Source organism: Podarcis erhardii, assembly GCF_964252035.2.
Source record: "Podarcis erhardii genome assembly, chromosome: 2".
NCBI lineage: Eukaryota > Metazoa > Chordata > Lepidosauria > Squamata > Lacertidae > Podarcis > Podarcis erhardii.
Window position 1 is genome coordinate 124,196,100 of NC_138498.1, and position 24,143 is coordinate 124,220,242.

The following is a 24,143-nucleotide window of genomic DNA, read 5'->3' on the forward strand; positions in this document are numbered from 1 at the left end:
GTTGTGGCATTGGATTGGGCACCAGCTGCCGAGGCAGCCGACTGGGCACCGGCTGCCGATGTGGACGCCTGGGCACCGGCGGCCGACGCCACCGACTGGGCGGTAGCAGTCGCTGCAGCCGGGGAATCTGACATCCCTTGATTGGAGGGGGGAGTATCCGGAATTACGTCTTGCGATGGCTCTGGCGCAGGCAGCGCCGAAGACCCAGGTCTACACTGCCTATAAATAGTTTCAAACACCCTGAAGAACTGATCAAAAGTTTGAGGATCACAAGGTATGACCAATGTTTGAGCACTACCATCACTTGTGGAGGGTGCCGGCTGGTTGCTGGCAGTGGAGGACTGCTGGTTTCCCCCAGAGGCCATGACTGCTGAGCAAATTTAGAATGCTTGAGCAACTCTATAAAACTCCTGCAAGGGAGTCGGCCAAGTTCAGTACTCTCTACACTGGCCGCCGTTCCAACCACCCGTGAAAGGGGGGTGTTGCTTGCTTACTGTTTAATCCGACTTTTAATAATTCTAATTTGTTATTTATTTATTTTTTGATTTTTTTTAAATTATTTATTTATTTATTTATTTTATTTTATTTTATTTTTATTATTATTATTTTTATTTATTTATTTATTTATTTATCTTATTACTAGCGTCTGCCAATTGAACCAAATAATTTATAGAAGCAGTGCCAAATAATATGCCAGCTGTAGCTTATGCTAATTGCACCAATTAAGTGTAAGGCAGCACTAAATAATATGCAAGCTGCAGCGTTTATTAATTGCACCAAATAATTTTAAGAGCAGCGCTAAATAATATGCAAGTTGCAGTGTTTGCTAGTTGCACCAAATAATTTTATTATTATTATTATTATTAAGTAATATGCAAGCTGCAGGGTCTGCCAATTAAACCAATTAACTTTTTAAGAGCAGCGCTGAATACTATGCAAGCTGTAGCGTTTGCAAATTGCCTCAATTAATTTTGCAAGCTACCGGCACCTTAGATTAACTTTTTTAGAGCAGCGCTGAATACTATGCAAGCTGTAGCGTTTGCAAATTGCCTCAATTAATTTTGCAAGCTACCGGCACCTTAGATTAACTTTTTAAGAGCAGCGCTGAATACTATGCAAGCTGTAGCGTTTGCAAATTGCCTCAATTAATTTTGCAAGCTACCGGCACCTTAGAAACAGCACACAACACTTTACCACTTTATACACTTTAAGTACTTGCTCCCAGCAGTTTGCAACAGTAGCGAATTTCCCTTGCAAAGCCCGGGTGCACCGGCACAAGCAGCAGAATAACCTTAGCAATGAAGGTACAAAGTAGCAGCCCCCAGTCACAGAAAAACTTCGCCTGCACAGGGGAATTTATTGAGCGTGCGTGCAGCTGCTGAATAGAGGGTTAACAAAGTTGCGAGTTACTAAGCAGTCTGAGTTTTTTGTCGGACTGCGCCAACAAAAGGAGCAGTTTAGCTAGACACCACTTGCACAGCGAAGAGACAGCTTAACATTCAGAGGAAGGTTCTATATTTAAAGCACTTAACCTCACAGAGGGCAAATGCCTCACCTAAGATGGCGGGCACCTCCACAAGCCACGTGGTTAAGACAAAATGGCGGCCGCTAGCTGCGGTAACCTAGGTAACCGGTAAACACTTTCACTCCACAGCTAGAAAAGCCCCGTGATCGCGCGCCCTCAAAGAAGCAGCTGCTTATCCACCCTTTATTTTATTTCTTTGTTTACTTATTTATTTTAGGCAGAAATAAGAGGCGCAGGCTGCAAGAATTATTTATTCTAGGAAGAAATAATGTGCACTGGCTGCAAGAATTAAACAAACGTCCCTGCGCTTGCTCAGCCACCCAAGATGCACAGCCGCAAGAGTTTAAAAACAGAAACACAGTTCGGCACCCTCCCCCCCAAAGTCACCAACCTCACGCAGAGCTGACTCCCTGCGTTATGAAGACAAAGCCTTGTCCCTTTAGCTGTGAAAAGAGCTGTAATCCAAGGTCTTTAATCCAAGGTCTTTGTGACTGAAAAGGAGAGCGCGCTGTGGGGGAAAAACCTGAAGACCTCAAGGAAGGAAGTACAAACCGCTCAGCTGGGAAAAAAAACCTCTCAGCTGGTCGGGAGTGAAGAGGGCGGACCCTGGGCATGCCCGGCTTAAAATACATAAAGCCACGCCTCCCCCTGGCCTGCCGATAGGCGGCCAGGGTCGCGGGCACGCCCAGGGATTCCCCCAGTTCTCGCGGGGGGCCAAGGACAGCCCCCGCGCCTGGGGGGGAGGGGCTAGACCGCAACCCCCTCTCCTCCCCAGGGTCGGAAATGGCTTTCTCCAGCTGCTTCCACTTCCTCTCTCCTGCTTGCCCCCCCATCTCCGCCCCACTGAGGCAGGGGCTTCAGCAGCCGATTTCGGAGTGGGGCAGGAGTGGGGCAGCAGTGAGAAGGGAGATGGAGGGTGTTAAGCAGAGAGGAGCATCACGAGGTGGAATGGGGCTGCCCCCCCCCTTGAACGGAGGAGGACTGACCTCTGAGTCAACATGCACAGGGTGGGGCTGCAAATCCCTTTGTAGTTAAGTTGCTGGGGGGGGGAAGACACCCTTTTGTGGTTCGTCTCAAGTGTCTTCGCCCCCCCTCCCCCCACCATGGGAGCCTGACTTGATCAGAGAAGATCTTGCAATGCAAACCCTGTTGGGGGAGGGCAAGGACCCCACTTTGCAACAGGATGTCATGCATCCAGCCCCCCCGCCCCGATTCCCACAGAGAAAGGGCGGGCCCCCTCCCTGCTTTCTTTGCACCCCCCCCCGCAATCCTCCCGCCTCCCTTTCCCAGCTGCCCTCTTTGTAGATTCAGGGGGAGGGAAAGCAAATCCTTCTCCCACCCCCCTCCCAAAATAACCCCCCAAATATGCGGCACCTCTTTCTCCTCTTCTCCAAGCAAGCCCGCTTCTCTTCCTGGAATGAGGATGGAGACCCCTCCCCTCAAAATAGCCTCCCCCCCCCAAAGAACTTCCTGCCTCTCTAGGAAGCAGAGCTCATTGACCCAGGGGGAGGGGGGAGGGGCAGGAGATCCGCCTCCCCCCCCTGCAAACATGATTTTCCTTCCCAGCCAGCAAGCTCTATATCAGGGGTAGGAAAACTTTTTCAGCAGGGGGCTGGTCCACTGTCCCTCAGACCTTGTGGGGCGCTGGACTTTATTTTTTGGGGGGGGAATGAACGAATTCTTATGCCCCACAAATAACCAAGAGATGCATTTTAAATAAGACCACACATTCTACTCATGTAAAAACACGCTGATTCCCGGACCGTCCGCGGGCCGGATTGAGAAGGCGATGGGGCCGAATCCGGCCCCAGGGCCTTAGTTTGCCTACCCATGCTCTATATTCCCATTTATATAGTGAGAAATTCATGGGTTCGATTTCCTGCAGAGGCAGCGAAAGACAACTTTAATAGCAAGTGAGCAACAGGACCCTTGACCGCAGGACCAAAGCCAAACCCCCAAAGATGACCAAGATGGGGCATTTCCCTCCAGGGAGGGTCACCCCCTAGCTGCCTGGATATTGCTCATGGTCATTCAATGAAAGCCCGGGGTGCATTTTGAGGGGTGCTAGCTGTGGTATGCAGAAGGACCAGAGGAGAGCTAACTTTGACACTGGAGAACACAACAAAGGCAGAACAAAACAAAATGCACATCTCAATTACAGTGGTACTGAGGCATCTAATCATAAGCCTGCATTTTTATCAAAGCTTCTATATGTTTAATCAGGGCTTGCATTTTAAAAATGAGCTTAAAAAAGGATTTTCAAATGTTTCATGCCAGGCAAAAGACCAGCTGCCTAAAAGAACCTTGGCAAGATGTTTTTCCTCCTAAGACAAGAAGGGCCCCATTGATTTATAGTAGAAAAACAATTCTCAAAGTCATAAAAAGGGAGAATTACATATGCTGCCCCAAGGCTGAGAAAACACCATTAGGAATGGGGAAAGATAATACCAATGTGCCTCCCAGTAAAATGAGCCAGATCTTCTTTCTAAGGTTCAAAGGCCAGGAGCAAAAGGGAAAAACATTTAGCTGACAGAAAAAGAGAACATTTTTGAAGAGGCTTCTTTTAAAAGCTGTTTTACTGAGTTCTTTCCTTTTTACTTTGAAAAGCTTTATTCTTTTAAGAGGCTACCTATGATAAATGTATGAAATATATTAGCTTAAATATATTGGCTTAAATGTAATTATGCAAAGGATTTAAGGAATGCTAGATTCTTATTTCATATGGTTGTAAGAGTTGTATTTATCCTGAAATTAAGTCAGCCACCAGCCTAGCCCCCCCTGCCAGACAGAAGACGCCATCCGGGCAGTCTTGATATATGGTTGTCAGGCATTTGTTTAGAAACATTAAATGAAGGAAATCTTTCAATGTTGATGTGAAACTCAAGATCCTTGACATCTGTTGAACATAAAATGTAAGATTAAACCATTTGTTTTAGAAGGCAATAGGGCAAGAAGGGCAAGAGGTGAGCTGGTAATTAAGATTCCATGTAAGATATATTATTACTTATTTGTCATTTATATATAGCTCTTTGTCTCCCATATAAGGGCAAGGAAATGGGTGTATCTTTTGTGGGTGTATCTTTTGTGATTGGCTCTAGCAAACAGCCAATAGGAATTTCAACCAGGCTGATTGGACAGAGGCAGCCACAGGAGGAGCAAAGGGGGCTGGATTAAGGGAATATAAGTGCTGGCCAGAATGGCAGGAGGCCAGGCCAGAGCTTGGTAACCACGTACCACTGAGCCTCTTATTTATTTGTCTGACAAATAAATTACTATTTTAATTTCTCTATTGCTGCGTTGAATATTTCATTCCAGCTAAGCGTTAACCACAAGCAGGGTGCTACAGTACCTCGGGTTACATACGCTTCAGGTTACATACGCTTCAGGTTACAGACTCCACTAACCCAGAAATAGTACCTTGGGTTAAGAACTTTGCTTCAGGATGAGAACAGAAATTGCGCGGCGGCGGCAGCAGGAGGCCCCATTAGCTAAAGTGGTACCTCAGTTTAAGAACAGTTTCAGGTTAAGAACAGACCTCTAGAACGAATTAAGTTCTTAACCCGAGGTACCACTGTATTATGGGACCTTCCTGCCAAGTGCAAAGCATAGACCCTCACTGAGAGAACATTTCTCCTGTTAACGGAGGAATCTGAGGGCTCCCTTGGACAAAAAACAAAGACCCCAACCAGGACAATTTGAAGCAAAACAGCAGCCTGTAGATCCAGTTACAGATAGGTAGCAGCCTGTAGACTTAGCCTTTATCGGAAACTGTCGCGACGGGACGCCCACCCACAATAAGATGAAGCAAGATGGAAGTCCAGAACAAAACAAGACCCCAACTTTTATTAGTTACTAATCCCCCAAACTACACCCCTAAAACTACATCACAACTACATCATTGATACATCACAAAAAGGGAGGAGTTGTGGTGGTAATCTGAGTGTCCTGTCACCTGGCTGGTTCCCCCTTTCCCCCTCCCCATGAGTACTTTCCAGGTGACAAAGGGGAGTTTGCAGTTTCCTGCCCCCAGAGGGAAGAGCTGCTCATTGTCCTTTGTTCCAGTCCGTGCTGAATCCACTCCCATATGCAAGTTCTTGTGACCTTGATGGTCTTCTGTCTGGGACCTTCAGGGTTGGCATAGCAACTGGGCAGGGCTCCTGTGTACATGCTGGTATGCTCAAGGGATTATGGCTGCTCTGTATCAAACCTTCCCCTTTTTGTAGTCCTTCCTTCATGGAGTAAAATAAAAGTGGAACGGTGCAGATCCGATTTATGGTTGATTTTCTATGTAGCGTATGTAGTGTGTGAGTGTATGTGTGTGTGTGTTGAGTTTGTACAAACTGAATGATTGGGGGGGGTCCTGCGACACTCCCAAAGTTCCAGAATACCATTCTCCACACCCCTCTTAACTGGTTTGGGACACTTCTCTTTTTCTAGAAGAATCTCTCCCCTCCTGGCTGGAATGAGACCTAAGTAGACTGTCTCTTTCCAGCTTCTACTTCTCCTGACTCAGCCTCCCAGTTAGTTCCTGGCCTATTACTCTCACAGGACACCACACACTGTCCTTCACCCTAAGCTCAGAGACTTCTTTCTCTAGCTTGTGATATATTCCTCACAGTCGATGTTTCGACCCAAAACCAACTCTCTCTCCTCTCATTACCTATCCCCAACCTATCTCCCAACCTGAAACCCATGTCTCCAAAACCTGTCCTTTTCAACTCCCTCTCCTGGAACCCTGGCCAATCAGAAGCAGTCATTTGTTAACCATTTGCTGGCAGGGAAAAAGAAAACACTTGGTGAGCCCACCTGCCCAGCAAAACAAACTTTCCGTCACACTCCACTTTCCACAACTCTCCACTCCCAACACTCTCTGCCAAAGACCAAATATCAACGGACTCTCAGCACATGTTCACTCACAAGGAGCACTCCAGAATCACATTCTGCACATCCCTAACGGTACATTATAGCTACAGATAGGTAGCCGTGTTGGTCTGCCATAGTCAAAACAAAATTTAAAAAATCCTTCCAGTAGCACCTTAAAGACCAACTAAGTTAGTTCTTGGTATGAGCTTTCGTGTGCATGCACACTTCTTCAGATACACTGAAACAGAAGTCCCCAGACCCTTCTATATAGTGAGAAGGTGGGGAGGGGTATTACTCAGAAGGGTGGTGGGAGTGGGTGATTGGCAGATAGCTGTGATGAGCCTGTTGACGACTCTTAACGACTGCAATAGGTCTTACAGGAAAAAGCAAGGGGTGAGAAGGTGAAAAATGGCTTTGTCATGTATAATGAGATAAGAATCCAATGTCTTTGTTAAGACCAGGTATCTCCATGGTTTTAAGTTTGGTAATAAGTTGTAATTCAGCAGCTTCTCTTTCCAGTCTATTTCTGAAATTCCTTTGTAATAGAACAGCTACTTTGAGATCTTGTATAGAATGTCCTGGGAGATTGAAATGTTCTCCTACTGGTTTCTCTGTCTTGTGATTCCTGATGTCCGATTTATGTCCGTTTACTCTTTGGCGTACATTATAGCTTTAATCATACTTACTATTATGAGACATTTTATTTGCTTTAATACATGTATGTACAACTTTCCATACAAACACCAGAACATCAAATATACTCCATGCATTTACAATTTATTGTTCCCTATATGAGTTTGTCGATATGAAGTACAAAGTGAACTTTGTGGGGAAAACGTGGCATTCTCCATAAAACTAAATGGGTTCTCTCCCGTGACCGTCAGCAGGCGTTATTTAAGAACTCCATTGTAATTGAAACTCGTTTCACACACCTTTCATTTAAACAATTGCTTCTCTGTGAGATTTTTGATGTTTTCTGAGAGATCCAGTCTGACTGAAACCCTTCCCACACTCCATACATTTATATGATTTCTCCCCTGTGTGAGTTTGTTGGTGTCTACTAAGGTGTGAACTCTGAATGAAGCTCTTTCCACACTCCATACATCTAAATGGTTTCTCCCCTGTGTGAATTCGTTGATGTATTGTAAGTTTTATACAATCACTGAAACCCTTCCCACAATCCTTACAATTAAATGGTTTCTCCCCGGTGTGACTTTGATGGTGCACATTGAGTTGCCAACTACACATGAAGCACTTCCCACACTCCATACATTTATATGGTTTCTCACCTGTGTGAGTTCGTTGATGTCTACTAAGGTGTGAACACTGAATGAAGCTCTTTCCACACTCCATACATCTAAATGGTTTCTCCCCTGTGTGAATTCGTTTATGTCTAGCAAGAGATCCATTCTCAGTGAAGCTCATTCCGCAATCCAGACATTTAAATGGTTTTTCCCCTTTGTGAATTCCTTGATGTCTAGTAAAGTTTCCATTTGTACTGAAGCTCTTTCCGCACTCCAGACATTTAAAAGGTTTCTCCCCTTTGTGAATACGTTGGTGTACAGTAAGGTATGGACCATGACTGAAGCTCTTCCCACAATCCATACATCTAAATGGTTTCTCCCCAGTGTGAATTCGTTGATGTAAGGTAAGGTTTCTCTTTTCACTGAAGCTCTTCCCACATTCCATACATTTATATGGTTTCTCCCCTGTGTGAATACGTTGATGTGTATTAAGGTATGAACACTGACTGAAGCTCTTCCCACACTCCATACATTTAAATGGTTTCTCCCCAGTGTGAATTCGTTGATGTCTAGTAAATTTTCCACCGTCACTGAAGCTCTTCCCACACTCCATACATTTATATGGTTTCTCCCCTGTGTGAATACGTTGATGTCTAGTAAGGCTTGCACTCTGACTGAAGCTCTTTCCACACTCCAAACATCTAAATGGTTTCTCCCCTGTGTGAGTTCGTTGATGTCTAGTAAGTTTTCTACCTTCACTGAAACCCTTCCCACAATCCTTGCATCTAAATGGTTTCTCCCCAGTGTGAATTTGTTGATGTACAGTAAGTATTTCCCTATCCCTAAAGCTCTTTCCACACTCCATACATTTAAAAGGTTTCTCCCGTGTGTGAGTTCGTAGATGTACAGTAAGGTGTGAACACTGCCTGAAGCTCTTTCCACACTTTATACATTTATATGGTTTTTCCCCTGTGTGAGTTAGCTGATGAGTTCTAAGGCTGCTACTATAAGCGAAACTTTTCCCACACTCCATGCATTTAAATGGTTTATCCCCTGTGTGAATTCGTTGATGTCTAGTAAAGTTTCCATTTTTACTGAAGCTCTTTCCACTCTCCATACATCTAAAGGGTTTCTCCTCTGTGTTATTTTGTAGATGGGTGCTAAGGTGTTCACTCAAACTGAAGTTCTTCACAGATGGCCCCTCAAAATTCTTATTTCCTTCTTCATCACCTGGTTTAAAGTGGGGGATAAGGAAATATTGTTAGGTATTCAAGGAAGAGAACCAGAGAACTTAACACACAGCAAGACCAATCAGACCTTCTCTTAACTTAACACCTCCAGCATCGCTCCCTCTTCTATGTACTAAAGTTTTTGGAAAGAAAAGGAAATCTGAAAATAATTTCAAGAACCCTTAGTATCCAGTTCTACCTTCAACTCGCATGTAACACAGAGCACCAAGAGAACCTTCTGTGCTGAGGCGAGGCATCTATGGCCCTCCAGATGTGGTTGGACTCTAAGTACCCTCAACCCAAGCAAAGATGGCTAATGACCAGGGATGATGGAAGTTGTAGTGCAGCAACTTCTGTAGAGACACACCTTCCCCCTCTTGTGAAATTGCTATGCCTCTGTATTCAGTTTTCTTCTTCCTCCATGATCTGTAATATCTTACTGATACATTCCAACCAACTGTACACATCGCCTAAACCTGCACCAGGATGCTGGAAAAGATGGGCCCTTGTTCTGATCCAAAAGGGCTCTTTTTATATTCCTAAACACTGAAATGAGACATAGAAATTACAGTCTCACACAAATTGGAAGTATGTACCTCTCAATTGGTCCAGGACAACATCTCTGTCTTTTTCTGTTCCAAGCGAGGAGGTGAGCTCAGACCTGAGTATCAGAGTCTCTGCTATGTGGAATAAGAAAATCAGAAGAGCTCTTTATGTCATATGTGACTGTAAAAACATTCAAAAATATTAATCTTGTGAACAAAGACAGCAAAGTATCTGGTGGCCCATTAAAAGTTGATACACGACACTGACCAGCAAACCTCATGCCACCATTATTACCCTGTGAGCCTCTTTGTAGTTTTTACATAGGTTTTGCGCAGAAATTCATACCACAATATCAGCTTACGAAGAGTTACCTACTGACAAAAGTACAGTGTTGCTATAAACTACAATCTTCAACATCAACTTCATTGGGCTGGTCATGTTGTTCGGATGCCTGATTATTGCCTTCAAAAGAAACCACTCTATTCCCAATTTAAGAATGGAAAGAGAAATAATGGAGGACAACAAAAGAGGTTTCAAGACGCTCTCAAAGGAAATTTTAAAAAATGCAGTATAATCTCATAAAATTGGGAAACATTGGCCTGCGAGCGCTCCCATTGGAGAATAAAGGTAAAGGTAAAGGGAAGCCTGACCATTAGGTCCAGTCATGGCCGACTCTGGGGCTGCGGCACACATCTCACTTTATTGGCTGAGGGAGCCGGCGTACAGCTTCCGGGTCATGTGACCAGCATGACTAAGGCGCTTCTGGCAAATCAGAGCAACACACGGAAACGCCGTTTACATTCCCGCCGGAGCGGTACCTATTTATCTACTTGCACTTTGACGTCCTTTTGAACTGCTAGGTTGGCAGGAGCAGGGACCGAACAACGGGAGCTCACCCCGTTGAGGGGATTCGAACCGCCGACTGTCTGACCGGCAAGTCCTAGGCTCTCTGGTTTAACCCACAGCACCACCCACCCTTTACCAAAGGTGTAATGGACTTTGAAGAAACACAAACTCAGGCCAAAAGGGAGAAACAAGCTAAGAGGAAAGCATGTTTGGCAAACTCTCACAGTGATTAATTCCTGACTGGAAACCTATGTCCCCACTGCGGAACGATGTGCGGATCCAGAATTGGACTCACTTATGGACACACCATTAGGATCATGCTCATGGAAGACAATCTTACTCGGCTATGAGTGGTCACCAAAGAAGAAGACATGACATGAACAAATGGCTCAAACAGGAGATTCACACCTTCAACGTCTAACAGCCAGGAGGAATAAAAATCTGCCCTTACCTAGAGAGGCCACCATCTCATAATTCTCCTCCATGACTTCCTTGTGCAGAGCTCTTTGGCCAGGATCCAGCAGAGCCCACTCCTCCTCTGTGAAAAAGACAGCAACATCCTCAAAGGTCAAAAGGGCCTGGAAAAAGAAGAAGAGGAAGAAAACAGAGCTTCTCTTAGATCCCCATCATCCCCACTCAACACAGAGGGAGGCTGGGTGGTCCCATCGGTGCCTCTTCCCTCCTCCCTGCTCCCGTTGCTCTTTCCCTACCTGAGGAAGCTGCCTGGCTCCTCTTTCCACTCCACCTTGAAGAAGAGGCCGTTCAGATGGAGGCTCGGAGGCCATTGCGTTGCCAGTGGAAAGGACGGAGGAGGGGGCGTAAACTAGGCCACTTCTGGAACTCTCTCAGCTGTTGCCAAGATGCACTTCAAAGCAGGGAGCAGCTCTTTAAGGAGAACAATGCAGAAATTATTATTATTATTATTGATTTAATCTATATACCGCCCTATTCCAGGAGTTCCAGGAGTTCACAGAAAAGCAGGTTTTTTTAGGGAGACATTTATAATAATAATAATAATAATTTATTATTATTTGTACCCCGCCCATCAGGCTGGGTTTCCCCAGCCACTCTGGGCAGCTTCCACAGAGACCAAAAATACACTAAAATGTCACACATTAAAAACTTCCCTGAACAGGGCTGCCTTAAGATGTCTTCTGAATGTCAGGTAGTTATTTATCGCTTTGACATCTGATGGGAGGGCGTTACATAGGGCAGGCGCCACTATCGAGAAGGCCCTCTGCCTGGTTCTCTGTAACTTTGCTTCTCGCAGGGAGGGAACCTCCATAAGGCCCTTGGTGCTGGACCTCAGCATCCAGGCAGAATGATGGGGGTGGAGACGCTCCTTCAGGTATACAGGACCAAGGCCGTTTAGGGCTTTGAAGGTCAACACCAACACTTTGAATTGTGCTCGGAAACGTACTGGGAGCCAATGTAGGTCTTTCAAGACCAGTGTTATGTGGTCTCGGCGGCCACCCCGTCACCAGTCTAGCTGCCGCATTCTGGATTAGTTGTAGTTTCCAGGTCACCTTCAAAGGTATCCCCATGTAGAGCGCATTGCTGTAGTCCAAGTGGGAGATTACTAGAGCATGCACCACTCTGGAGAGACAGTCCGCGAGCAGGTAGGGTCTCAGCCTGCGTACCAGGTGGAGATGGTAGACAGCTGCTCTGGATACAGAATTGACCTGCACCTCCATGGACAGCTGTGAGTCCAAAATGACTCCCAGGCTGCGCTCCTGGTCCTTCAGGAGCACAGTTACCCCATTCAGGACCAGGGAGTCCTCCACACCAGCCCACCCCCCAAAACAGTACTTCTGTCTTGTCAGGATTCAACCTCAATCCATTATCTGCCATCCATCCTCCAACCGCCTCCAGGCACTCACACAGGACCTTCACCGTCTTCACTGGTTCTGATTTAAAAGAGAGGTAGAGCTGGGTATCATCTGCATATTGATGGACACCCAGTCCAAACCCCCTGATCTCTCCCAGCAGCTTCATATAGATGTTAAAAAGCATGGGGGAGAGGACGGAACCCTGAAGCACCTCACAAGTGAGGGCCCAGGGGTCTGAACACTTATCCCCCACCACCACTTTCTGAACACGGCCCTGAACAGTGCCCTCAGCTCCCAGTCCCTCGGTCCAGAAGGATGTTATGGTTGATTGTATCAAAGGCCACTGAGAGATCCAGCAGAACTAGGAAACAACACTCACCTTTGTCCCTAGCTCGCCGGAAATCAGCAACTAGCGCGACCAAGGCAATTTTAGTCCCATGATGAGGCCTGAATCCTGATTGGAAGGGATCCAAATGGTCCGCATCCGCCAGGCATGCCTGGAGTTGTTCAGCAACCACTCGCTCAATCAGCTTGCCCAAGAATGGAAGATTTGAGACTGGGCGATAGTTGGCCATACTGGCTGGGTCTAAAGATGTTTTTTTAAGAAGCGGTTTAATGACCGCCTCTTTCAGCGGATCTGGGAACTTTCCCTCACAGAGGGAAGCATTCACCACCCCGCAGAGCCCATCGCCCAGCCCTTCCCGGCTTGCTTTTATTAGCCAGGATGGGCAAGGATCAAGGAGACAGGTGGTTGGTTTCACGTGTCCAAGCAGCCTGTCCACATCCTCAGGGGTAATGGATTGAAATTGATTCCATGCAACTTGACCAGACAGGGCTCTAGCACTCTCCCGCCCCAGCCCTGCTCCCATGGTGGTGTCTAGCTCCTTCTGAATATGAGTGATTTTATCTGCAAAATAACTTTGCAAAATCGTTGCAGGAGATCTTGGGGTCTTTACAAGGCCCCAGTGGTAAAGGTGGTTCCGTTAAATTGCGGACCACCTGAAAGAGTCTCCTGCTACTATTTTCTGCAGATGTAATAGAGGCGGTGAAGAAAGTCTTCTTCGCCGTCGCTATCGCCACTTGGTAGGCTCGACGTTGAGCTCTAACCTGTGTCCGGTCAGATTTGGAATGAGTTTTCTGACACCGACGCTCTAGCCGTCTCAGCGATTGTTTCATTGCCCTCAGCTCCGAAGAAAACCACGGGGCTGTCTGGGCTCCATGCAATTGGATAGGGCGCTTCAGAGCCAGACAGTCGCTAGCCCTGGTTAACTCCGCATTCCAGCGGGCCATCAGGGAATCAGCTGAAAGGCCATCAACATGGGATAAAGCATCCCCTACCACTCTCTGGAAACCATTTGGACCCATTAAGTGGCGGGGGCGGACCATCCAAATTGGTCCCACCTCCCTGCAGAGGGGAAGGGTCGCGGAGAAGTCCAGTTGCACCAGGAGGTGATCTGACCATGGCACTTCTTTTGTTTCACTTTTACTTAGTGTCAGATCACCCACGTCACTAGAGGTGAACACCAGGTCTAAGGCATGTCCGTGACTATGAGTTGGGCCAAACTTATTCAGGGACAGCCCCATGGAGGCCATGCTTTCCACGAAGTCCCAAGTGGCCCCTTGTAAGGTCATGTCGGCATGGATGTTAAAATCCCCTAGGACAACCAAACTAGGTGTCTCCAGGAGAACATCTGCCATGACCTGAAGCAGCTCAGACAGGGAATCCTTGGTGCAGTGGGGAGGTCAGTACACCAAAAGGAATCCTGTACTGACCCTATTGCCCAACTTCCAGAACATGCACTCAGAGAACTGGGTCTTCCCAGTAGGACGCCAGGTGCAAGCTAATGACTTCCTAAAAATCACTGCAACCCCCCCTCCCCACCCACATGACCTGGGTTGCTGTGCATAAGAGAAACCTGATGGGCAAGCAGCGGCAAGGACAGGCCCATCTGCTTCATCCAACCAGGTCTCTGTCACACGTGCCAGGTCAAATCCTCCATCCACAATCAAGTCGTGGATGGCAGTGCTTTTATTCAACATTGACCTGGCATTACACAGCAACACCTTCAGGTCATGTGGGTTTCCCCTGTTGATTCCAGTATCCATCCGGTCAAGGCCAGACCCAGAGGCAGGGATAGTCTTCACACAACGACTAAACCTGCCTCCTCGGTAATGACATGGTCTGGTCTTAGCGTAACTCCGCCTCCTGCCCATGATCACAGAGATTGGATGTCCTAGTGCTCCCCCCCCCCCCGTGGAACTTGTCCCAGCCATTGTGTTGGCTGGGGCCCCACTCCCAGGCAGCCCTGATCCCACCCCTTAAAAATAAAACACAACCTATACACAACCAATAAAACAGCAAAAAACAAAAACAGAACAATTATACTAAAATTAATCCCCAACTAAATATCCATTCCACCCACCCGCAACAAAGGAAAAAAAGGAAAAAAGGAAAAAAAATTAAAATGCCACCGACTCCTTGAGGACATTTTAAAACACAGATAGCATACCTTTTACAAATTATAAATATTGTAGCCTTATTAGACTTCACCGACTGGTGGGGTCTGCGTTGCTCCCGGGAGGAAGGAAATCAAATGACACCAAGGTTGATTCAGAGAAAGAGTTTATTCTGCTCTCCGGATAGCAGAAGGCACTTGTGTGGTCCGTCCACAGCAAGTCCAAAGAAACGAGACATTTCATGCAGTAAATATATCCTCCAGGCACCCTCTCCCCCCTTCCGCAGGAATCGAACCACGTCAGCTTATACATCACAGATGTTCCTGCTCCAGTACTCTTAACCATAAAAGGGTTTTCCTCTTCCTGTACTCTTGAGCATAAGAGGGTGTCCCTATTCCTGTTCCTATTCTCTTATCTCGGAGCAAGAGGTCACCAACTCCTGGCACTATTCCCGGACTAAGTCTGTGCGTCAGAGTGTGGCAAGGATGTAAGATAAGATAGACCCTGGAACAGCCAAGGCTGCCACAGACTGATAAAGGAGAGCTCTTTGAGCACTTGTTTATACAGCTGGGTTTTGGCTGAAGAGCTCAAGTTAGAGCATTTTAGAAATGCTCCCTTGGAGGAGAAAAAATGGGGATTTTGGGTCAGTTTCAAACTGACTGCACATAAACCCATTCCTTCAATATCAATACTCATAAACTAATACTCATAAATTCTAATTAGAAAGGCAGAGAACTGGAAGGATGTAATTCTTTCTACAGGAACTTTATAATAGTAAGTTGCCTCAGTCTTTAGGGGACATTCAGCTTCGGATTCTAAAGTTCTAGGATCAAATCCCAAACTCTTAATGAAGCTTTGCAGAAAGTATTACAGTCCCAAGAGGATATCTGGAGAAGCCTCTCTTTGGAAAGAAAAAGCATGAAAAACCGATCCCCCCTCTTTTCCCCCCCAAGTCCAGCTGGGGAGGGGGCATTTTTTTTATTGCTCCATTCTTTGCCTTGAATCTTTTTAAAGGGCTCCTGAGACCTTGATCACTTTCGAATCTTGCCACCCATGGGCCCATTTCCCTTTCCAAGCAGGAGGAAAACTGACAATGTGCTTTTTCATGCTTCAGGAAATGGAAAATGTGCATCGTCCCTCCAGTTTTGGGGCACAAAAGCAGCACAGCAGCCCCCCAACATGGGAAACCCAACAAGGCTCTTTCCTTTGTGCCAAAGCAACCTCAGCCGGCCAGACTAGGATTTCTGAAAGGGGAGCTGGGGGGGGGCCTCCCCCTTCCTTCTCCCATCAGCCTCTTTCTTACTCAGGTAGCTTCGGAGGCCGATTTCCCCTTGACACTGTCCATCTCTCACCCCCCACCCAATTCGAAATCTCCCCCCTCTCTCCCACTCCAGAGGCGACTCTGTTCTCCAGCTGCTTCCCCTGCACCAAGTTAGACTCCCTCCCACCCTCCATATCTCCCCCCCCCCCATACAGGGATGCCAACTTGAATAAAATATTGGGGGCAGCTCTTCCAAATATCTTATGGGGAGGGGAGAAGACCCCTCGGGCCCCTATGAGTTGGCTCCTATCCTTTCATGATCCCGACTCAGCCAGGGGGCGGCCGTTCAGGGTTCTGGGGTTCATCCTGCAATGCAAACCTTGTTTGGGGGAGAGGCGCCCCACCGCAGCCGCTTGCAGAGGGAAAGGGGGAGCCCTTCCTTGCTTTCATCCCCCCCCCGTGCCCTGTTTGTAGGTTCATGGGGAGGGAAAGCAAATTCTTCTCCCTCCCTGCACCCCAAATCACGCCCCCCCCGAAATGTTGCACCTTTTCCCTCCTCCTTTGCAGGCCTCCTTCTCTTCCGGGGGTGTGCATGGAGACCCCACCCCTCCAACATTGCTTCTACCCCCCCCCCGCCCTGCTCTGCCACTTCCTGCCTCTCTAGGAAGTGAGTTCATTGACCGAGGGGGACGGGTGGGGTGGGGCAGGAGATTGCCCCCTCCCTGCAAGCAGAGACCTAGAAATATAGTGGGAAGCCCCCCCCCCCCAATGGAGCCCAGTGTCCCTCAGCCTTTTTCCGACCATGGCCCCCTCCCGACCTGTGCTCCCCGCCCCATGTCCTGCCAGTAGAAAAGTAGCTATTTAAATATTTTGCTTGTACATAGTGCATGTTTCCTTTATAATAGTTTTCATTAAGAAATCGACTGCGTTACCAGAAATTGGAGAGCCCCCCCCCCCATGAGACAAAGAGTCTCTGCCGGCCAGATCAGAGAGGGAACTGCTGCTGCTGCTATTAATAATTCACAGTGGCCTCCTCCCCACAGCAGAGAGGCGAAAGGGGGGTGGGAGGTGGGGGGGGCTCTGGGTGCAATGATAAAGAGGGGAGGGGTGTAAAGTTGCACAACATTCAACCACCAGAAGGAAGGGGAGGAAAGGAAAGGATGTGGTTGGGAGGGGGGGTGAGATGAAGACCGTACCTCTGGGGATCTGCAGTGTTGGGCAAGTGAATCCAACTGCAATGGGGGGGGTCTCCCCCTCCTCTAAACATTTGCATTTCAAGATCCTCTTTGAAGCAAGGAAATCAACCCAGCCTCACATTGGGTGGGAGAAAGAGGGGCGAAGATATTTTGCTACAGGAGAGTGACCAAGAAAGGTCTCTTTCCTGTTAATTGTTCAATGTACACTGAAATTTGGGGGGGGGGGGGCAGGATGACCCTCTATAATGTGTCTGCATGTGTACAGTGAAGCATGACTGGAAATTTCCTTTGGAGCAGAAAAGAGCCTAAGTGGGGCTGTATTTCGGCTGGCTTGGTCACATGAGAAGGGATACTATTACAGTGGTACCTCGGGTTACATACGCTTCAGGTTACAGACTCCGCTAACCCAGAAATAGTACCTCGGGTTAAGATCTTTGCTTCAGGATGAGAACAGAAATCGTGCTCCGGCAGCACAGCGGCAGCAGGAGGCCCCATTAGCTAAAGTGGTGCTTCAGGTTAAGAACAGTTTCAGGTTAAGAACAGACCTCCGGAACAAATTAAGTACTTAACCCGAGGTACCACTGTACAGGCTGTTGTTGTAAAAGGTTTGGGTTGGCTTTGCAGCCAAACCCCCTAGGAAGGTCTGCTATGGGTCAGCAGGAAAGCAAAACAAGGCAGGCTGGTCTTCATTGCATCAGTTGCAAGCAGTCTTTCTGCTCCTTGCAAAGAGGACAGGAGCCCTTTTAAAACTTCAGACGTGGTAACTGAGAGACCACCGAAAATCATTACAAATATGGGTTGTCCCCAAAACCAGAGCATGCGCCAAGTTCATGTTTGTCAGTGAGGACAAACCTGACCTCAGTGGACCAAAGATCTGACAGCACTAGAAAGCATCTTCCTGTGCACTGGGGCCGCTGTTGTGTGCCTTTCAGGAAAAGGTTGGACTTGGGAAGCCCATCAAAACGCCTTAATCACAAGTCAAGGTGCTGCAGTGGCTCCTGTGTTGCACCTGGGAGACCTGTGTTCAGATCCCGTCACTGGAGACCTTGGGCCAGTCCCTGCATCTCAGCCCAGCCCACTTCACAGGATGGTTGTTGAGAGGAAGAAAAAGGAGGTGGAGAACCATACAGAATTCCTCACACCCCATCTGTGTCTAAACAAAGACATCTCCCAAAAATATACTTTTGGCACAATCTGGTCTCCCTTGAATGAAGAAGGGCAGAATACTTTAATGCCACCACCATCATCTTCAGCATCAGCATCACAGAGGTATTTGTGAAGGGTATATAATGATTGAAAATGTCTAGCCAAGCAGATGGGTAGTTGGGTTCCTATTGAGGGGATTAGGGGAGCCAACCTGACCGTGATGTGGGATTGAGGATTGGAGTGATCGTCCTGTAATATTATGGCAAATACTGTATTTGAAAAAAATGATTTATTTTTTTTAAAGGTCTTGAATTCAATGCTTTGCATGCAGGAGGTCCCAGGTGGAATCCCGGAAGACAAAGAGACCCCTGTTGGCATCCATGTCCCAGCCAAAGAAGATTGGAAAGTCAAACTAATGGAATATCTGAAATGGCAAAACTGACATTGAAAATAAGAAGAGATGACAATGAATTTAAGGAAGATTGGAAGGACTTCACTGCATATATGCAGAAGCAATGGACACAGGTTAATACATTAGCAGGATTCTAGAACTAGTAATGATATTATGAATGGACATGTGGGATGATGATAAATAATGGAACCAGGGAAGGGACATGGGGAATGTCATTTTTTCTATTTTTGTTTATGAATTTGTATGGTGGTTGTTTTCATTTTCTTATTTTTGAAAAATTAATAACATATAAAAAAGAGAAGCTATTGTAAAACAATGAATTTATAAAATATAAACAACGTCAAATAGTTTAAGGATTACTTTCCAGTCTTTCTGTGTTATCAGTGTCCATTTATTGCAACTATAAAAATGGAATTTATGCTCTTCTTATAACTGGGAGTTGGACTAGAAGACCTTGGACTCCCTTTCAACTCCACAGTTCTAGGATTCCAGAGTCAATCCTGCTTCCTAAACACCAGAGTTGTGCTCCACTTTTCCCAACTCTGGATTCCCAATTCTCTCTGCCAAAGACCAAATATCAGCGGACTCTCAGCACATGTTCACACTCAGTGAGCCCTCGAGAGTCACATTCTGCACATGTCTAACAGTACATTGCATCGTTCATATACTTACTGTTATGAGACATTACCTTCATTGCCTTAATACATATATGTACACCTTTCCATACAAACATCAGAAAATCAAAATTACTCCATGCATTTAGAATTGATTTTTCCCTATACGAGTTTGCTGATATGAGTGACAAAGTGAACTCTCTGGGAAAAACATGGCACACTCCATAAAACTAAATGGGTTCTCCCCCGTAACACTATGTAAGTGCTTATTAACTGAAATACTTTCCACACTCCTTCCATTTAAACAGTTGCTTCTCTGTGAGATCTTTGATGTCTTCTAAGAGTTCCATTTCCATTGAAGCACTTTCCACACTCTATACATTTAAATGGTTTCTCCCCTGTATTAGTTTGTTGATGTCTTTTAAGAGCTCCATTCCGATTAAAGCACTTCCCACAATTCATACATTTAAATGGTTTTTTCCCTTTGTGAGTTCATTGATGTGTAGTAAGGCTTGCACTCTGACTTAAGCTCTTTCCACATACGATACATCTTAATCAGGCATGTCCAAAGTTGGTTTATTCCGGCCCCTGTGGCAGTTTATTTCCTGGGGTAAAATCCTAAAAAAACCTCAAAAACCTTGGGGGGAAACCCCGCCAAAAGCTCAACAACTTCAATCCTAAAAAAACAACTTTGGTCAGCCCCCACACATATTCACTTCATCAAATCTGGCCCTCTTTGAAAAAAGTTTGGACACCCCTGATCGAAATGTTTTCTCCCTTGTGTGAATTTGTTGATGTATGGCAAGTCTCCTATTTTTAATGAAGCTCTTCCCACTCCATACATCTAAATGGTTTTCCCTGTGTGAATTCGTTGATATTAGATAAGTCTTCCATTTTTACTGAAGCTCTTTCAGCACTACATACATTTAAAGGGATTCTCCGCTGTGTGAGATCGCTGGTGTCTTCTAAGAGTTCTACTATCACTGAAACCCTTCCCACAATCCAGACATTTAAATGGTTTCTCTCCTGTATGAGTTCGTTGATGTGTTGCAAGAGCTCCACTCTGACTGAAACCCTTCCCACAAATACATTTAAATGGTTTACTCCCAGTGTGACTTTGTTGGTGCACAGTGAGTCTCCCACTACAAATGAAGCTCTTTCCACACTCCAAACATTTATATGGTTTCTCCCCTGTATGAGTTCGTTGATGTAGAGTAAGGCTTCCACTGGCACTGAAGCACTTTCCACAAACAGTACATTTGTATGGTTTCTCACCTGTGTGAGTTCTTTGATGTCTAGTAAGTGTTCCATTGTGACTGAAACTCTGTCCACACTCTAAACATTTAAAGGGTTTCTCCCCTGTGTGAGTTCGTAGATGTATGGTCAGTTTTGAAGCTTCACTGAAGTTCTTTCCACACTCAATACATTTAAATGGTTTCTCCCCTGTATGAGTTCGTTGATGTACTGCAAGAGCTCCACTATGACTGAAAGCCTTCCCACAAATACATTTAAATGGTTTCTCCCCGGTGTGACTTTGTTGGTGTAGAGTGAGTTTCCCACTACGAATGAAGCTCTTTCCACACTCCAAACATTTATATGGTTTCTCCCCTGTGTGAGTCCGCTGATGATTTCTAAGCCCTCCACTCTCAGTGAAACTCTTTCCACAATCCATACATTTAAAGGGCTTCTCCCCTGTGTGAATTCGTTGGTGTATAGTAAGTTTTCCACTCTCACTGAAGCTCTTTCCGCACTCCATACATTTAAAAGGTTTCTCCCCTGTGTGAGTTCGTAGATGTATAGTAAGGTGTGAACATTGTCTGAAGCTCTTTCCACACTGCATACATCTAAATGGTTTGTTCCCTGTGTGAATTTGTTTATGTACAATAAGGTTTCCATTTTTACTGAAGCTCTTTCCGCACTCCATGCATTTAAAGGGTTTCTCTCCTGTGTTAGTTTGTAGATGGGTGCTAAGGTGTTCACTCACACCTAAGTACTTTGCAGATGGCCCTTCAATATTCTGATTGCCTCCTCCATCACCTGGTTTAAAGTGGGAGATAAGAAAATATTGCTAAGTATTTTAGGAAGAAGATCAAACCTATCCATTCTTAAGGAAATCAGCGCTGAGTGCTCACTGGAAGGACAGATCGTGAAGCTGAGGCTCCAATACTTTGGCCACCTCATGAGAAGAGAAGACTCCCTGGAAAAGACCCTGGTGTTGGGAAAGATGGAGGGCACAAGGAGAAGGGGACGACAGAGGACGAGATGGTTGGACAGTGTTCTCGAAGCTACCAGCATGAGTCTGACCAAACTGCGGGAGGCAGTGGAAGACAAGTATGCCTCGGACACAACTAAACAACTAAACAACAACAACAATTTAAGGAAATGAACAAGAGAACTTAACACACAGCAAGACCAATCAGCACATTCTTCTATTTTAACACTTCCAGCATCCCTCCCTCTCCTATGTACTAAAGTTTCAGGAAAGGAAAGGAAATCTGAAAATAGCCTGAAGAACCCTTAATATCCAGTTCTTCTCCCATGTAGTACTGAACACCAAGAAAACCCTTCTATATACAGGTGAGGCATCTATGGCCCATTCTCCATCTCCACCCCCCCAAGTGAAAATACTTTGCGTCTGTATTGGGTTTTCTCCTTCCTCTCTGATCTGCAATATCTTGCAGATACATTCCAACCCACTGTACACATCACCTAAACCTGCACCAGGATGCTGGAAAAAGATGGGCCCTCATTCTGATCCAAAAGGGCTATATTATATTCCTACACACTGAAAGGAGACATACAGCCTCACAGGAAAGTGGAAGTATGTACCTCTCAATTGGTCCAGGACAACATCCCTGTATTTTTCTGTTCCAAGCGAGGAGGTGAGCTCAGACTTGAGTATCAGAGTCTCTGCTATGTGGAATAAGTAAAGCAGAAGCGTTGTTTATGTCATATGTGACTGTAAAAGTATCCAAAATAATCTTTTGAAGCAGAGACAGCAAAGTATCTGGTGGCCCATTAAAAGCTAATAATGACGTCCACCAGAAAACCTCTTTGTAGATTTTACAGAGGTTTTTGTGGGGAATTCATACCACAATATCAGCTTATGAAGAGTTTCCTACAGACAAAAGTACAGCGCTGTCAGGATTTACCATGCTCCTCTCATACCAAGAAGCGGCAAGCTGGCAGGTTTATTACTCTTAGATTTATTGAGTATTTACACAGTAGCTTCAGTCCGAGCCCTCGCAGCTCAGTCCTCTCCCAATGAGACCGTTGGACCCACTGGATGACACTGTTGACGCCAGCAGGATATCCTCCACCGGTTGACCCACCTCCTGTTGGGCTGGCGTTGCGCCTCTACTCTACTCTTCCGCCTACTCTGAGGAGACTCGGGGACAGCTGGCCTTCCTCCTCCTCTTGAGCCGGATCTAACAGTGGCAGTTGCTCTGAAGCAGGCTCTGTCTGCCCTGTGCTGTCTTGGGAATTTATAGCCTGCATTCCAGGATGGGACAGACTTCCATCACTCTCAGTGTGAGCAGGATTCAAACCTCTATCCTCCTTAGCCTGCCCAGCCTTCTTCCCTGGAGTCTACACAGTCTCACTCTGGGAAGGGACGTCCCTGAGAAGTATTGCTATACACTACAATCTTCAACATCAACTTCATTGGACTGGTCATGTTGTTCAGATGCCTGATTATTGCCTTCAAAACAACTATTCTATTGCCAACTTAAGAATGGAACTTAAGAATGGACAACAAAAGAGGTTTCAAGATGGTCTCAAGGCAAATCTAAAAAAAAAAAATGCAGTATAAGCATAGAAAATTGGGAAACACTGGCCAGCGAGTGCTCCGATTGGAAAATAACCTTTACCAAAGGCATCATGGACTTTGAAGAACCACAAACTCAGGCCAAAAGGGAGAAACAAGCTAAGAGGAAAGCATGTTTGGCAAACCCTCACCGTGATCAACTCCCACCTGGAAACCTATGTCCCCACTGTGGAAGGATGTGTGGATCCAGAATTGGACTTCACAGTCACTTACGGACACACTGTTAAGATCATGTTCATGGAAGACAATCTTATTCGGCTACGAGGATTTTCCAAAGAGGAAGACACGGCATGAATAAATGGCTCAAACAGCAGATTCACAACTTCAACGTCTAACAGCCAGGAGGAATAAAAATGTGCCCTTACCTAGAGAGGCCACCATCTCATAATTCTCTTCCATGACTTCCTTGTGCAGAGCTCTTTGGCCTGGATCCAGCAGAGCCCACTCCTCCTCCGTGAAAAACACAGCAACATCCTCAAAGGTCAAGAGGACCTGGAAGAAGAAGAAGAGGAAGAAGAAGACAGAGCGTCTCTTTGGTCCCCGTCACCCCACTCAACACAGAGGGAGGCTGGGTGGTCCCATCGGTGCCTCTTCCCTCCTCCCTGCTCCCGTTGCTCTTTCCCTACCTGAGGAAGCTGCCTGGGTCCTCTTTCCACTCCACCTCTGAGAAGAGGCCGTTCAGAGGGGGTCTCGGAGGCCATTGCGTTGGCAGTGGAAAATATGGAGGAGGAGGAGGCGTAAACTGGACCACTTCTGGGACGCTCTCAGCTGTTGCCACGATGTCCATCAATGCAGGGAATAGCTCTGAAAAATGCAGAAATTATTATTATTATTGACTGAATTTATGTACCGCCCTAGACTAAGAGGTCTAGAGAGTGGTTCATAGAAAGGCATATTTAATTAGGATGGAAGACATTTACAGATAGCATACCTTTTACAAATTACAAATACCAACACTAATAAATGAATACCCATAAATTCTAATTACAAATGCAAACTAGAAACACATATTATGAAAAATATATGAAATAGTTAGTGAAATAAATGCACCATGTACCCCAAATTTGGGATTGTTAACAATTTTCATTGATTAAAATGCCGATTGGAGATATCAGGAACTCATCCTCTATGTTTCAATAGCTGTTCAGA

The 24,143-nt window shown here is 46.0% G+C and overlaps 2 protein-coding genes and 1 long non-coding RNA gene across 11 annotated transcripts in view; 1 reads left to right on the forward strand and 2 right to left on the reverse strand.

Moving 5' to 3' along the window:
* LOC309337113 (zinc finger protein 621-like) overlaps positions 1 to 24,143 on the reverse strand; it is a 158,166-nt gene that overhangs the window by 133,912 nt on the left and 111 nt on the right. Inside the window, exon 1 of one of the 3 annotated variants that reach the window (XM_081853800.1) lies at positions 16,347 to 16,434. The exons of 1 other annotated variant lie outside the window; for it this stretch is intronic. The gene's annotated coding sequence lies outside the window, so the exon portion shown is untranslated. Of the gene's footprint in view, positions 1 to 2,899; positions 2,980 to 16,346; positions 16,435 to 24,143 lie in introns of those variants that run through there. One more of the 3 variants, XM_081853799.1, reaches the window with a different exon arrangement.
* LOC309336759 (uncharacterized protein) lies at positions 7,071 to 23,780 on the reverse strand. 7 transcript variants are annotated; one of them, XM_081853039.1, is made up of 5 exons: positions 23,656 to 23,742; positions 10,964 to 10,998; positions 10,705 to 10,831; positions 9,458 to 9,541; positions 7,071 to 8,862 (listed from the first exon to the last, which is right to left on the reverse strand). In XM_081853039.1, exons 1-5 carry the CDS (start codon positions 23,693 to 23,695, stop codon positions 7,328 to 7,330), a joined length of 1,821 nt encoding a protein of 606 aa, XP_081709165.1. In that variant the 5' UTR covers positions 23,696 to 23,742; the 3' UTR covers positions 7,071 to 7,327. The 7 variants fall into 7 exon arrangements, with proteins under 7 accessions (XP_081709165.1, XP_081709167.1, XP_081709163.1 ...); XM_081853041.1 differs by lacking the exon at positions 23,656 to 23,742 and adding an exon at positions 14,593 to 14,731 and having other exon boundaries at positions 9,458 to 9,538; positions 10,964 to 11,138; XM_081853037.1 differs by lacking the exon at positions 23,656 to 23,742 and adding an exon at positions 14,593 to 14,731 and having other exon boundaries at positions 10,964 to 11,138.
* On the forward strand, positions 17,046 to 18,712 carry LOC309337446. The gene is made up of 3 exons (XR_014154309.1): positions 17,046 to 17,197; positions 17,294 to 18,265; positions 18,447 to 18,712. It is a non-coding gene; the product is annotated as an uncharacterized lncRNA (long non-coding RNA).